Here is a 16,230-nt window from a genome sequence, read left to right as displayed (position 1 = left end):
GGTCTTGTCCATGCATCTGGTTAGAATACATGAGTTCTCCCTCATGCTGCTCAGAGTGGACACGGAGCCTGGAGAGATCACAGGAAGTGCAGTCCAAGGAGTGTGGGATCTGATTCCCTGGAGGAAAGTGTGAGGAGAATCTTCTCTAGAAAGTGTCCCCCATGCAGACAGCTCCACAGCCAACTGGCCCAGTACTGTACAAATATGGGGAAATGTCTGGCAGGTCCCAAGGCAGAAGAGAAAAGCAGGAAAGCTAACCTATCCCAGGCTTTTTAAGGAAGTCAACACCTAGAAACATCCAATATGAGGCATGAGTCCATAGCCCCATCAAGGCTTCTGGCTGTCCCCGCAGTTCTTGGCTAGGAGGCTGAAAGGCAGGCCTGGTGGATGCTCTGTGCCCAGGTGTTGAGCAAGGCTGTGACTGAATGCTTGTCAGGAAGCTGCAGCAGCCGGGAGGTCATGCACCGGTGCACTGACTGCAGAAAGGGGTTGGCATCTGCAACAGAGCAGCAGGCCATGAACACCAAACCCTCTCAAAGCAGTCAGACATGTCTGAATCTGGCCCATATGGACACCTCTCTGGGAAGCCCCCCAACCCCTAATCAGTCTCCTGTGCTCATCTGGAAGTAGGGCTCTCCTCCCAGAGCAACAATGTCAGTGAAAAACTGGAATCTCAATGGGATCTGAACCCACAGGTTTTCCTTCTATGACACCCTAAGGGGACTGCCTATACCCAACATAGTCGCTCTGGAGTTACTTCACCCATATAGATCCACATTCACCCAAGCTCCTGGTGGTGGGCCCATGTAAGCCCTGCTGAGCTCTAGGGGCCACCAGGATCAACTGGGTCTGTCCTTGAGCAGTAGGCTTGTTTACCCCTCCCTAACTAAACATAGCTGCCCTGGAGCTGTAAGATAGGGGCAAAGGACACAATGGAGGAGGAGGTAGAGAGTCTCTTCTTCCTCCAGGTGACCACTGTTCCTCCCTGTGCAAGGGGAAACAGGAGGGATACACAGGTAATCCTGCTACATAGGAAACCCTGTTTGTCCAGAACTGACCCTTGACTTTCCTGGGTTCCCAAATGTTTCCTCTTGGTTCACCCACCATATTGCCACTGCCGGTCAATCCACAGTGGGCTCTGGGCAGGGTAGTCAGCAGGCACACTGAGCTCCAGTGGTGGCACACTTGGGAGGTCCTTGTCGTCTGCAACACACAAGGCTGCCTGTGACCTGGCCCAAGCCTGGACCTGACACAAACACTGGCCTCAAAGCCCTGCTCCTGAACGGACCCTGCTCACAGTAAATCCAGTGTTTCTAGCAAGCAGAGCCACTGTGTATGGGGAAGAGGTGAGAGTACATGGGCTCAGGCCTGGGAGGTTGAGGCTAGGCCACCAGGAAGGAGGAGGAGTGAGGACAGAGTGGGCAGCTTGGTAGGATGAGTGCAGGGGCAGGCTCAGAGGAGGGAAGTACTTGTGTCTTGAAGGCTGAGCACTTCATGGTCTCTGGTGTAGGCAGTAGAGTCCTGGGGCTTCCAGGTTAGGATTCACTCTCCCAAGTCACCCCTATCCTACCTGGACACTCACCAAGCTTGCATATCAGGTGGACGGTGCCGTTGTTACTGCAGTGAGAAGGGTCCAAGTTCACCAGGAACTTGGGATCTAATCTGGCCACCTCCCCTTGGAGGACGTTGGGGATGCTCTGCCGATCATCCTCCTCAAACCTGCGCTTCCGCGTACACACCACCGGGGCCCTGGAGGAGGTGGCCATGGTGACCACGCTGGTTACATGCAGCCTTTGGCCTGCAACCCACCACAAGGCCCAGCCCTGGTTGTACATACGTAATAGGTGGGCCATGGATGGCTGTCATGGCTGGAACGAATGTGCGGTACAGGGAATGGTTGAAAACGGGAGAGCGGATGTTGGCCAGGACAGCATCCAGGAGTGGTTGGCATAGATCCTGCTGCTTTGTTGGTAGCACTGGGGGTGGTGGGGGCGTGGGCTAGGGATAACACAGACAGAGTCAGCAGCTTGAGCTTGAGGCCTCACCCATTGTGAAGAGGACTTCCAGACCCCAAGGCCATCATCCTCACCCATCACAGAATCCTGAGGATTCACCCATAACCTCCACCCCTGTGTAGCCAATGGTGGCCAATAACTGGATACAGTCCCCCACCCTGGCAGCCCTGCTCAGGCTTTATTGTCTAAGGGCAGCACCTTGTGCTGGGCTGGCAGATGCACCCATGGGACCAAGGTCAGAAGGTGACTTTGTGTTCCCACTCTCCACAGCAATTGGGCCTGAAAGAAGCCTTGTGGGCAGAGTTCCCAGGTTAGGCCTAGACCCAAGCCCTGATTGCCCTTGACCATGAATGCTCCTCCCATACATCTTCTGAGATGCTGTGAGGTAAGCCTTGACTTCCCTAGAGGTGCCTGAGACTCCACTCACCACCGCCATGTCATTCTTGAGTTTTTCCAGGGCAATCTCACACTTCTGCAGGGTCTTCAAGGGACACCTGAGGAGAGATAGAATGCAGGCTGGTTTCTGTGCAAGAAGGCTTGGGGAGTCAGTGACTCTTGGTGCTGATCCCAATCATTGCCTGCCTGGCCTCTCTAGGCTTTAGTCATTGGAAACCTCCATAGAAACCCCAGCTAGTAGCCAGCTGCTCCCAAACCAGGCTAAGGCCTCAGTCTTATCTAGGCCAATCCCTGTCCCCCTTGGCCCTAAAACCCAATGAATAATTAACCCAAGAAGACCTGGAGGGCTGTGGAACAGTGATTACCATTCAACACAGATAGCAGAATTAAGAGAAACTTCTAGAAAGCAAGCAAGAGCTTGAGCTGAGGCAGTGAGATAGGAGAGAAATAATGTGCACAGTTTTGCAGTGCTGTCCTAGCTCAGGTGCTCATAGCAGCCCATGGTCAGCAGGTAGGGAAAAGGGATGAGAAGAAGGCAAGCCATGGCTACCCACATATTTCTCATAGGCATCACCTATAGCTTCATTTCCACAATGAGCCACATGGCTGCTGCTAGCCCTGCAGCAGACAAGGTGACTGAGATATAGCTGCTAGCCAAAGATTACTGAAAAGTTGGGCAGAGCTAAAGATCAGCCTCAGGCAGATGTGGTGAGGCCACTGTAAACCAGGACCTGAGACAAACTATGGTGGCCAAAGGATAGAAGCATGAGCTCCACAGCAGTGGCTGTGGAGTAGGGCAAAGGCTGGATGCTGGAGGTGAAGTCTGGGATTGAAGCCCCAATACATACCTACATGGAGCCTCAGAGGCTTCTGGCAGGGCCCAAAGACCTGCTGGATCACTTTGCTAAACCCAGGTCATCACAAGCCCTGGGAGCCCTCCATGAGCTGTGGTATAGCACTATTCCGCCCCAGAACCCTCTGCAAAGCTCACCTCTTAGAGGGGTCAGTCAGAATGTCCAGAAGGCTCTTCATCTTACTCAGGTCCTTTTTCCTGTCTGGGACAGAGAGAAGACACTAAGATGCAGGTTCTGAGTGTCTGTGGGGCCCCTGTACCCAGCCCTGGCCTCTGGCCCCACCTTCATTCTTGTCAATCTTGTTGATCATCCGGCGCAGGGGCTCAATATACTTGGAAAGTTGCTTCAGCTTGTCCAGGTATTGTTGTTCCTCTGCCTGGCTGGAGCCTGCTGGGCTCATGACGGAGCTGGGGTTCACTGTGGGACATGGTGCATGAGGCTGACTCTCAGTGAATCCTTAGGTGAGGTGCTCAGGCTCTGAGTGATCCAAGAGCTCTTGCACTCCTTACAAGTTGTAAGGTCTTGTGAAGGTGAAGGTGACTCTTGACACCTCCCAGGGCTCTGCCCACCCCAGCCGCAGGTCTCACTTACCAGGGGTATTTAAAGGTCCAGGGGAGGGCACACTGAAGTTCTGCGGGGTACGAGCTGTCACTGGGCTCTGGGAGGGCTGTGGTGAGGGGCTGGGCAGGAAGCTGCTGGGGGATGGAGCAGGGCCGGAGCTGCAGCCAAATGAAAGGAAGCGGATCTGAGCCAGGGGCTCTGGGCAGGCCTGCCCTAAGGGCCAGATGGGGAGGGCCATTCTTGGCCAGGCCTACCTGACATTGGAATTGGGCTGTGAGCCGGGCTGTGGAGATGGTTGGGGAGGGGGAGGCATCGACTGTGGGGTCTGCACCTGCTGGCCCGGCGATGGTGAGGACAGCATAGTGAGGCTGCTCTGGCTGACCTGGAAGAGGAGGGGCTCAGCTGGCTCACTGTCAAACACTCCTGCCTGCCTCCATGCTATCTGCCCACTGCCCCCACAGGCTTCACCTCCCTCATAGCCTCACCCTATATCCTTGTCTTCTTCCAGATGCCACTTAGATTCACTTAGGCAAAAACCCCATCCCTGGGCACATAGCACACAGTGACCAAAGCTGGTGGGAAGGCTAGATGGGCAGCCCCAGCTCTTTGGTGAAAGGCCATGAGGACTCTGGGTTTCTGGGTTGCAACAGACCATAGCTTTTTGCTCCTGGCTTCTCAGGCATGGGGGGTGTGAATAGAAGGTGATGGCCTCATACCCTGTCTTGCCTGGGATGCTGTCCTCTATGGGTCAGTAAGGACATTGCTCTGCTGTGGGAAAGTCTTCCACAAACTGTCTGCTGACTGCATTGAGAATAAGGCCAGCCATCTGAATCTCCTGTCCTGATACATGCAGATGGCAACTCCCTACTTGACCAGTAGGGGGCAGCAGGGAGATCATGTCTTACACTGTGTCCCACCTAGACCTATTTAATTAGAACAAGGTGGTTGGAAGAGCCATGTGCATATCCACAGGAAGCACCTGCATCAGTCTTACCAATGACCCTGGTCCCTCAACTGGACTAGTAGAGTCCACTGGGACACGTGACTTAGCATCAGAGCTGCCTGGGCTCAGAGCTCGGCTCTGTCATGCAAGTGTATGCACCTGAGTCCTTAGAGGCTGTCCCTGTCCACAGAGCAAGGCTGTTCCTGCTCCTTAGTCTGTGTTGGGAACAATCCAAACGCAGTCATCTGTACCACTATCAGCACCAGGGACACCATCTTTTTTACCTGTGAACTCCAAGGGATTGAAACTGTAGTAGCCAGGCATCAGGGACAAGATGTATGTACCCACACCTTCCAAAGGAGAAGTGTAAGATGGCAGTCTAGATAAGAACAGTTGCATGCCAGCCCCTTGCCATAATGTGACCACCCTGAAGGCCCTGCTTGCTTCAGAGGTTCCCAAGGGCCTGAGGTGGCATCTCCCACATCCTAGTCAATGAGGTACACTGAGCACCTCTCCTAGCCTCACTTGACTCCTGGACCATCCAGTTTTGCAGACCAGCTCAAGTGCCCTCCCAGGGCACTCTGAGGATACTGATGCCCAACTGGGGCGTCCACACTTCCCTCCCATGTACTCTTCTGCCACAGTGCCAGGAGTACTGGGTAAGAACCACTCTGAGTGGGTTCTCAGCTCCTCAAATTGGGAACAGACTCAGATCCCACCAGGAAGATGATGCCTGCCCTCGTCCCCACCCACCTATCAGTCAAGCAGAGGAGGGCAAGGGAGCTGGAGGTAGTCTGCTCAGTACCACATGGATCAAGGTCATGGAATGAAATGTCACCTCCCTTTTGCTCACTGGCTTCCCCACCTGTTTCCATTGACTGTGCCAGGCAGCACGGCCCTGGGTGCTAGGTGGAGACTGCCCCTGGCACTATATGCAATGGGGTGTCAGGGTGCACAAGGCACCATATCACGGTGCTTCCCATATGATTGGGTCAGAGGCTCTAAACCAAAACCATGGGCCCAGGGGACAATAATAGAATGAACTGTTTCCGTCACTTTGTGACTAAGACACCCCTGGCTAGGGAATGAAAGGGCAAGAGCAAGGGAGCTTGGACCTCTAGTTGGTGGGCCCAGTTACTCCTCCAAGTGTATTCACGCTAATGTGAAACATGTTTCATCTGTAAAATGCTGAATTAAATGCAGCAGGCTTCCCCCATGTAGGTCCAATACAATCATGGTGCTGGCTACACTGTAAATCCTGGGAAACCAGGTCAGGTGGTATGTTCCACACATTGGAAAACATGCTTCAGAAGCAACCCAGATGCTAACAAAATGTAGGACCAGAAGTTCCATGCAAAGAACTACAGACAGTGCCAAGGAGCAGAGAGCAAAGGTCCTGAGGCCCCATGCCCAAACCAGCCCTGTCAGGCAGGATCCTACCTATAGTGAGTTCCTCCCTATCCCTGTCCCTCATGTATCCCCAGGAGGCCCTGCCATCCCTGGTCTTTCCCTAGCATGAGTCCCCACCTGCTGCTCCATCTGCATTCAGCCCCTGCTCAAACAGATGTCCCTTATAGGAGATGGTCAGACCTTGTCTGCAGCCTAAAAGTTTGCTGCCTCTCTGGCAAATAGTAGCAAGATACCCATAGGGCATCATGGCTGGGTATGGCTGCTACAGCAGGAAGACTGTCTCACAATCATGTTCAACCTCAGCTCTCAGCCCCTGGGGGCACAGCACATGTAGCTGACACCCTCTGTTTTTAATGAGAGGATGGGGTTCCAAGTAGTTGTGTCTGGCATGAGACAGCATGTCTAAGACAAGGTGAAGGGTGGATGGCTCAGAAAGCATCCAGTGGAGGTAGGACATCCAAGTCTAGGCCAGGAATCATGCCCCAGGGAATGAAAGGGCCTTTCTCCTCTGTCCAGGTAAGCCTGGGTCCCCAGCACCAGGTTTTTCTAGTCACCCTAACATAATCTAGAAGCTTCTGCCTAAACTTTCTCCAGGATCCAGGCTGGCACACAGGTCTGCTCATGTATGAGGCTCCTCCAGACCCACCCATACAACTGTCTGACACCCTGAATCCCATTAGCACCTCACTGGGGCTGGGCCACCCAGAAAAAGCCCCAACACTTCTGCTTTGGTCCCCGAAGAGCCCCTAGGCACACACAGCAAATGGGCCCATCTCAGCGTTTCAGTTGTCCCAGGACAGGACAGCCAGCAGACCCCAGAGGGCTGGAGGTAGGGAGAAATTTCCAATAAGAGGGAAGGAAAACAAACCACAGACAATCTTTCACTTCCAAGAACAGGAAACCTGGGCCCTTCAGTTTGGCAGTGCTGGGTGGTCCAAGTCCCAAGTTACCTTAGACACACATGGTACAAGGAAGAGCCTAGTACCTCAAACCCATCTTAAGACAGAATTGGCCTACTGAGGCAGCCAGTGGGACAGGAAAGAAACCCAGCCCACAGGGAGTAGAGAGGGAGCTGCCAGTGCTGCTCTCTAGTCAGGGAGGGAGCACTTGGGGGAAAAAAGAAATTGCCTTCTATGCTCTCAGGTAACAGTTGGCCACTGGCATGGATATGGGTCTGTCAAGCCACCAGCAAGAACCACAGGATGAGAATGACACATATCCCACACACCCTGCACACTACTTGTTACCTGCATGTCACAGGTGACAACATAAGAGCTCAGAGAGGGGTGACATGCTCACGGTCACACAGCTAGTGTGTTGCAGGGGAAGCACAGGCACGGTAAATGTGTCTTAGCATTAATGGCACAATCTGCTTTCCTGGGAAAGCACAATAGCTTAGACAGAAGCTGTGGGGCTACACAGGGTGGCCAGGCAAGATGGATGAAGAGTAAGGGAGAAGAACTGGGAGGGCAGAATGGGAAAGGGGCAATGGCTCAGAGGCAGCAGAACAGAAAGGCTGATCTAGACAGCTTCATTCCACAAAGAATCTCAGGACAGACTGGTACCTAGCTTTCTCTAGACCACCAGTACCTGTTCAACACCCCATAACTGCCCATTGCTCCTAGCCCAGCACTTAAGTGTGTCCCCTGAAATCACCATCTAGAAATATAGAGGAGCATGGTCCTATTGTGGTACTACCTCCTTATGCCCTCCAAGGGAGCGCTAGGACAGAAGCTCTGTGTTACCCAGCTGAACTCTTGGGCTAAGGCACTGTGTCTGATATGTCTGGAACATATCAGACATGCCGTCACGTTTGTCAGAGTCCATGAAGCATTCCTACCGTAACACAGATACAGCCATGGAACTAAGGAATAACAAGGGGAAATGTAGGTGTTCTGTTGCTTTTTCTTGACACATCTCTTCTGGGGACCTCTATCTCTGTTGAGTGTCAGTGGGGTTCTTAGGAAAAGGCAACAGCCGGGCGTGGTGGTGCACACCTGTAATCCCAGGGGCTGAGGAGGCTGAGACAGGAGGACTGTGAGTTCAAAGCCAGCCTCAGCAACTGTGAGTGCTAAGCAACTCAGTGAGACCCTGCATCTAAATAAAATACAAAATAGAGCTGGGGATGTGGTTCAGTGGTCAAGTACCCCTGAGTTCAATCTCCGGTACCCACCTACCCCCACGAAAAAGAAGAGGCTGGAAATGTTGCTCAGTGGCAGAGTGCTTGCCCAAAATATTCAAGGCCCTAGGTTCATCCCCAGCAGCCCCCTACACACACACACACACACACACACACACACACAAGAGTAACAAGAGTAACAGAATGCTTACACTTCCACTAGCTTCTTGGTCCCAAAGTGTTGCCACAAGGAAAAAATAAGACATGATGGATGCTGAATTATGTCCTGCTGAAGAATGAGTTCAGGTTGCTAGGGGAGGACAGCAGAAAAAGGATGTGCCCGGAAGACATCCAGTGTTAGGAGACACTGGAAAGCACAAGTAGGTGTAAATTCCAGTCCAGCCCACTGGCCAGATGAGCAACCGGGCAGCTCCTGGCTAGTTTATCACCCCACCCCCACTCGTGCCAAGAACAGAACCCTGGGCCTTGGGGGCATGTTAGGTAAGTGCTCTACCACTGAGCTACATGCCCAGCCCTTGGCTAGATTTTAAGGATACATTCCTGGGATAAGCTTTCTTTTCTTGAGAGGGTTTGGATTAGAAATACACATCAAAAAAGACTGCCTGGGCTGGGGTTGTGGCTCAATGGCAGAGCGCTCGCCTAGCACATGTGAGGCCCTGGGTTCGATCCTCAGCACCACATACAAATGAATAAATAAAATAAAGGTATTGTGTCCAACTACAACTAAAAAATAAATATTAAAAAAAAAAAGTCTGGCATGTTTTTGGAGGTAGCCAGGGTGGCAGACGAATGCCCAGTGTGTAGGGCCCAGGTGCTTCACACAATTCAGGGATCCTTTGAACAGGAGCTAACCATAGCCAGGTGTGCAGGAGGTTGCAGAGGGGAGACAGGCTCTGAAGCCCCAGACAAGCCTAATGTTATGGGACTGTGTGGAGACAGAAGGAGGAAAGTTACTTGAGGGAAGGGTCATGATTACATAGAGCACTGTGTGGGCAGTGGGGTGGTTTCCACACTGGGGTTCTCTTCATCAACTTTTCTTCCTTCTCTAAGTATTTTTAGGGCCACCTTTCTCTCTATGGGCAAGCAAGAATGAGCCTGGATTAAAAAACAAAACCAGAACTTTGCTTAAGTTCCTTGTTGCCAAAAATCCTCTGTGGAGACAGAAGTATTTTCTAAATGATACTGCATTTGTCCTCAATACACCACCCCAAAGCTTCAGATGTACACCCACCATCCTGCACTGGGGAAACATGGCAAATACATCTCTGTGGAGTTAGCAGGCATCTTCTGGTGATGACTCTATCACTGAAGCCACATGAGGATGAACCAAAATTCTCTGTGCATGAACTTTATTTTGGCTTTATCTTACTTTTTCTCTTTCCTCTTTTCTACCTAGCTTCCCTGCCTTTGGGTTTGGGAAGGACTATAGGCAGTAAGATTTATTTAGTTGACACAACTCAGGGGACAAGGTTTATGTGGAAGGGAGCATGGAAGGCTGTGAAGTTGGGGGTGTCTGTGAGAAGTCCAGGTAGAAACACCAGCAGCTGGCTGTGTGGGGAGTGGCCACTACGCAGCAGTGTGAGAGCAATAAAAGGCCCAGGACAGAACCCATCGCTGCAGGCATGGTAGAGCCCATCCAGGAGCATGGCTCCAACTGGGAAGAGGAATAAGGTTGGCAGCCCAGCAGTAAGATCAAAGTTGAGGGGTTTCTAGAAGAATCCTACTGAGAAGCTGAGGTGTGAGAATTTCATTTGAACCCCTGATCCTCAACATGTCAGCTCCTGGGGCCCTTCTCATTTCTTTCTTTCTTTTTTTAAAATTTTAATTTATTTTTTAGTTTTCGGCAGACATAACATCTTTTTTTGTATATGGTGCTGAGGATCGAACCCGGGCCGCACGCATGCCAGGTGAGCGCGCTACCACTTGAGCCACATCCCCAGCCCCACTTCTCATTTCTTTTCTTTTTCTGGGGGATTACTGGGGATTTAACCCAGGGGCAATTTACAACAGATCTACATCTCCAGCGCCACCCCTGCTTTGTATTTTGAGAAAGGGTCTCACTAAATTGCTTAGAGACCTTGCTAAATTGCTGAGACTGGTCTCAAACCTGCTACTCTCCTGTCTCAACCTCCTGAGCCACCATACCTGGCCTTTCTTATTTCTTAAAAGGGGCTAAATGCTTAAACTGTGTCCTGGAGCACTGAGAAACACAGAACTACAGACACAAAGAAACTAGCCCAACACCTAGCATGTATCACACCCTCAAAATGTTAGGGACTCTCGTTTTTATAAAGTCAGTCCTACATGCTGTTGCTGAAGTTATCCCCACCTGACTCTGTGAAGCCAATGGGTACTAAGCCAGAGCCCTAGACTTCCTTCTATGAAGGAGGCCATACAGGCACCACCTTACTGGCTTGGTTGTGACTACACTGTGAGAAGAGTGCCTACATGCTGGCCCTCAGGGAAAAATAGGGCTAGGATTACAGATGCATTTCCCTTTAATGGAAAAGGAATTTTAAAGGTCTTCTGGCAAATCTGAGATTTTTCACAAAAACTCACATAAAATGAAAAGCCCATGTGATGAGAGAACTTGAGCACCATTTTATTTTCAGAATCTCAGAACACTGCTTAGCACACAGGACATGCGCTGTCTGTTTAACAAATAAATATACCATGGGATGATTTTAAATTTTATTTGAGGGCTGGGGATGTGGCTCAAGCGGTAGCGCGCTCGCCTGGCATGCGTGCGGCCCGGGTTCGATCCTCAGCACCACATACCAACAAAGATGTTGTGTCCGCTGAGAACTAAAAAATAAATATTAAAAATTCTCTCTCTCTCACTCTCTCTTTAAAAAAAAAAAAAATTTACTTGAGAATGAAAAACCAGGAATTCATTTCCCTGAAAAGTATAACACATATACAAGTCTATATCTACCTAGGAAAGTGTGTGTATAGTAAATTCTCCATTCTGTGAAATCTAGAACAACTTGGTCCAATACAACATATTTTGGGTGGAGGGGACAAGACAGACTGGGCACTTTACCACTGAGCTACATCCCCAGCTCTTTTTACTCTTTGATTCTAAGACAGGGTCTTACTAAATTGATGAGGCTGGCCTCAAACTTACGATCCTCCTGCCTCAGCCTCCTGAGCTGCTGGGATTATAGGTGTGCATCACCATACCCAGCTCGAACACAACTTTTGTTCATGGTGGCCATCTTCTATGATCTGTGCTGTACAGTGAGCTTCCCCGCAGGATTACTGGGTGCTCAAAATATAACTGGTGCAACTGAGTAACTACAATTTTAGTTTTATTTAATGTTGATTTAAATGTAAATTACCACACATGGTTAGTGGCCACAGTGTTTAGATTGCACAGTTCTAGAAAGCACAACTATTTGCTTGGCTTCTATTTTATTTTACCATGAAAATGATAGCAGCATGATTATCTTAAACTAGAGGTGGGGAGCAGATATTTATTTATATCCCCTTGAGAAATACTGCTGGGCTTGGCCTCATTTAAACAAACAAACAAACAAAAAACCAATGACACCTGATTTGGCACTCTGAAAGCCACCGTGCAGAAAGTCACCAAGGATGACAGGTGCGCTTTACAAAGGCGCTCAGAGGAACCCCGAGCTCCCGGCCGAGCCCTATACGCGGCCCAGTCCTTAAATACCTGTGCTGTGGGCTGTCCGCCCAAAGGGATGGAGCTCGACTGGACGGCAGACATGGCAGAAGCGGGTGGGAACCGGGCTCTTACGTGCATCCCGCCTTGGGCCAAGGCTTCAGCAATCATCTTTGAGGACAGAGGGACAACAGACAAGGTGATTGCAACAAGAATCGCAGTGCATGGCAGGTGGAAAGGGTGTGTGCAATCTCTGCAAGAAGGACCATCAGAGTGAGGCACCCTTGGGGCAGCTTGGAGCAACCTGAGAGGAGGAAGAGTTCAAGCGCACAGCATCTTCAGGCCTGGCTAGGAATCAGGGATCTAGAAGTTGGCCCACAAAATGTCAGAGTCAGACCTCAAGGGCCAAGGCAAGACAATGGTTTGGGAAACCACAATCTTAGGATAGACTTGAAAAGAAGACATGTCACCAAAGTTTGCTATGAGAGAAATTGAGGATCACTGACACAGAAGACAAGCTCAGATAAGCCTGCTCAGAAATGCATGTCTTAGAACTCAAGCTCAAACCACTTCCTCTTCTCCAGGTCTCTCTGGGGTTGCTGGTCCTGCTTTCTATGGAGGAATTGGTTTTCTCTCATTAATTAAAAATGGGTGGAGCCAGGCACGGTGGCACCCGCCTGTAATTCCAGCAATTTGGAAGGTTGAGGCAGGAGGATTGCAAGTTTAAAACCAGCTCAGCAACTTAGTGAGGCTCTAAGAAACTTGGCGAGACCCTCAAAATATTAAAAAAAAAAAAAAAAAGGGCTGGGGATGTAGCTTGGTGGTACAGTATCCTTGGATTCAATTCCTAGTACCAACAAAACAAAAAACAAAAACAAATCACGGGAGAAGGTGGGCAGGAGAGCCTTGGTCCTCCCTGGTGGGCTTCCTCCCTTTAAATGATGGACGGACGCACTTCCACAGAGATGCCTGTTAGGGCTGTTCTTAAATGCCAAAGATCCTCTCAGAGGCTAGAACTCCAGCACCAACCAGCTGAACCTTTCCTTGTCAATTTATACTTCATGAACTATAAAGGCAAAAAAGTAGGCTGAGCATTGTGGTTCTGGGCCTGCCATGCTCAGAACTGTCACAGAACACAAACTAGAACAAAACAACCCAGGTTCAGAAAGAATGCAGGACTGACCCATAGGGAGAACAAAAACAAAACAAAACAAAAACCATTGAGGTGGAGGATCACTTCAACCCAGGAGCTTGAGACCAGCTTGATAACACAATGAGACCTCATTTAAAAAACAAAAAACCAAAAAACTAACCAACTAACCAACTCCCATCAAATTCTAGGAGGTTGTGAGCTAGACCACTAGGATCAAGACAGGGCACTCAGTTCACACAGCAAGGATGCCAAAGACAGGGCTCCAAAGCAGGACACAGGCTGCAGGAACACCTCTAGCATCACATGACGGGCCCATGCTTACACACATGAGGTACAATGCAGGAGCAGCAGATGCCAACTAGAACCTTACAATCTTAGGAACAAGACAGTCCTCATCCATGTCTGCAGTCAGATTAAAAAAAAAAAAAAAGAATCATCTTACTAGAGGCTAAGGAAATGATTCTGATAGTCTATCAAAACATGGGCCAGGTCTCAAAGAGTCTGCCACTCATAGGCCACTGTCAGACACAAACATGTTGGGGTCTGTGAGGGTCCGCTGCCTTTCCTGAGGTAGGTACTCTCCTTGGCTCTCGTGAGAACTGGAGGATGGCAGGTAGGGGTGATAGCATCCATTCACAACTAGCCACTGCAGTCAGGAGAATCCCGACTGCAGTCAAGAGAATCCTGGCTACAGTGCTCCCTCCAGAAAAGAGAAAGGTCCGGTAGGAAGTCAGATGGTTTGAGAGGTGCATTCTTTTCATGGGGGGGAAAAATGATAAGAGGGCCAGTCATGGTAGTGCAGGCCTAGAAACCCAGTGCCTTGGGAGACTGAGGCAGGAGGATTACAAATTCAAAACCAGCCTCAGCAACTTACCAAATGCCCTGTTTCAAAAAAAAAAAAAAAAGGGGGGGGGAGGGGATGCAGATGTGGCTCAGTGATTAAGCGACCCTGGGTTCAACCTCTCGTACCAAAAGAAAAAGAAGGAATGAAAAGCTCAAGTCTACTTTGCTGCTGATTGGTTTTCTTTTAACCAGAAATTCCAGTGAAAACATGCCAGTAATGTTCACTGGATGAGATGAGCCAGTCACTAACCAATAACTCATATCAAGTGATAACACTTCAATTACTTCTCAACACATAGCTGCCCAAAAAGGAATTTCAAGGAATTCCAGGAATCCCTGCTACAGCTCTAGCGGATTCACTATGTGGGGATTGGGGTGTGTGTGTGTGATAAGAGTCCTCTGGGGCTGGTCAAGGAAGAGTGGCTGTTAAGTCAGCTACATTAATGCACATCCATAACAAATGTCTGTTATTGATGACAATTTCCTTCTTCCCTTTTTTTTGTGTGTGTTTATGTGTGTGTGTGTGTGTGGGGGGGTTGTTGGGCGGGGATACTGGGATTAAACCCAGAAGCATTCTGCCATCAAGCTACATCCCCAGCTCTTTTTATTTATTTATTTATTCATTCATTCATTCATTCATTTATTTATTTTCAACACAATGCCTTTATTTTTAAGTGGTGCTGAGGATCGAACCCATGTCCTGCCTGCACTAGGCGAGGGCTCTACCGCTGAGCCACAATCCCAGCCCCTCTTTTTATTTTTTATTTCAAGACAGGGTCTAAGTTGCCCACACTGGCCTTGAATTTGAGATCTTCCCACCTTAGCCTCACAAATCACTGGATTATAGGCATATACCACTGTGCCATGGTGATGACAATTCTTTGTAACCTGTAAATTATACCTATTTTGTTTCGTTTTTTAATTTTGAGACAGGGTCTTGCTAAGTTGCCAGGGCTAACCTCATACTTAAGATTCTCCTGCTTCAGCCTCCCAAGTCAATAAGGTAGCTAAATTTCATGTACTAAAATGGAAGGTTAAAAGATAAAAGTGTAGCCAGGGGGCTGGGGTGGTGCTCAGTGGGAGAGCACTTGCCTATCATGTGTGAGGCACCACATATAAATAAGGTAAAGATCCAATGAAAACTAAAAAATAAAAATAAAATAAAAAAAGCCAGGAATGGTGGTGCATGCCTGTAATCCCAGCAATTTGGGAGGCTGAGGCAGGAGGATTATGAGTTCAAAGGCAGCCTCAGCAGATTAACAATAGGCACTTAGCAACAAGGTACTTAGCAACTCAATGAGATGCTGTCTCTAAATAAAAAACATAAAAAAAAGGGCTGGGGATGTGGCTCAGTGGTTAAGTGCCCTGGGTTCAATCCCCAGTACCAATAAAATAAAGGATAAAAGCTTAGGGATTATGTGAAAGTAGAATCACATTCTGTCATCATTTTACAGGAAAGAAAGAGAAGTCTATTGTGTCTAATAAATTCCCCTGAGGGTGACATCATCTCTCCCACCTACAAGAATATCAGATAAGAGAGATCCAAAGAGCCAGGAGAACATAGCACAGGGCCAACCCAATTCTCCTAGAACATCCATCCCAAGTGGAGAGTCTGACCACCCATCATCATACTCATTAACCTAGAATGGGTGCAGGCTCCACAGGGGGTCTCTCTGAAGCTTTCAGAGCAAATTTAAAGGATGAGGCATGGAAAATGGATTCATAAGGTCCCCCATCCTGTTATCACTTCATGGAACTGGCAGTGTGTTCTATAGCTTGAGGCAGCTCACACATATAAATTTGCAAAACTTTGTTGGTCACTGTATCCTGATGTCAAATTTGTGAGACTATACCAGGGAGTTCCAGTTTGCATCTTTGAGCTCCTAGTTAGACAACTGGCTGATAAGATTCAAGGGCCCTCAAAGTGAATGGCTCACTTTTGAAAAGCTGCAGGAAATCATCTAGAACTCAGCCATGCATCACTTGGTAATAGCAAAAAAAACTGGAAATCACCTAAAGATCCAATAATAAGACAATACCTAAGGATAGAAAGAGACAGAAGAGTATTGTATAGTCACTCAAAATAATGCTGACCAGTGGTTTCTTTTTTTTTTTTTTTTTCTTTTTAACACAATGCCTTTATTTTTATGTGGTGCTGAGGATCGAATCCGGGTCCCGCCTGTACTAGGCGAGTGCTCTACCGAGCGCTCTACCACTGAGCCACAATCCAGGCCTGACCAGTGGTTTCTAATTATAGGATGCTATACTTTGGGTCTGGAATGTCCCC

General features: G+C 49.1%; 1 protein-coding gene across 14 annotated transcripts in view; it reads right to left on the bottom strand.

The window, feature by feature from the left end:
- Positions 1–36: 36 nt before the first annotated feature.
- The window catches only part of MED15 (mediator complex subunit 15), a 73,531-nt gene continuing 57,337 nt past the window's right edge, over positions 37–16,230 (bottom strand). For 10 of the 14 annotated variants that reach the window (XM_081283682.1, XM_081283685.1, XM_081283674.1 and 7 more), the window contains 10 exons: positions 11,999–12,118; positions 4,081–4,208; positions 3,857–3,984; positions 3,548–3,682; positions 3,403–3,466; positions 2,443–2,509; positions 1,838–1,998; positions 1,583–1,749; positions 1,105–1,203; positions 37–496 (listed from right to left, as the gene is read on the bottom strand). In XM_081283682.1, the coding sequence (XP_081139808.1) occupies positions 360–496; positions 1,105–1,203; positions 1,583–1,749; positions 1,838–1,998; positions 2,443–2,509; positions 3,403–3,466; positions 3,548–3,682; positions 3,857–3,984; positions 4,081–4,208; positions 11,999–12,118 (1,206 nt within the window). In that variant the 3' untranslated portion in view covers positions 37–359. Of the gene's footprint in view, positions 497–1,104; positions 1,247–1,582; positions 1,750–1,837; positions 1,999–2,442; positions 2,510–3,402; positions 3,467–3,547; positions 3,683–3,856; positions 3,985–4,080; positions 4,209–11,998; positions 12,119–16,230 lie in introns of all 14 variants that reach the window. The other 4 variants (XM_081283687.1, XM_081283683.1, XM_081283686.1 and 1 more) reach the window with 2 other exon arrangements.

Source organism: Spermophilus citellus (genome assembly GCF_964194105.1).
Source record: "Spermophilus citellus genome assembly, chromosome: 3".
Classification (NCBI taxonomy): Eukaryota; Metazoa; Chordata; class Mammalia; order Rodentia; family Sciuridae; genus Spermophilus; species Spermophilus citellus.
Note: the sequence above shows the minus strand (reverse complement) of the source record. Positions and strands in the feature narration are given on the sequence as shown.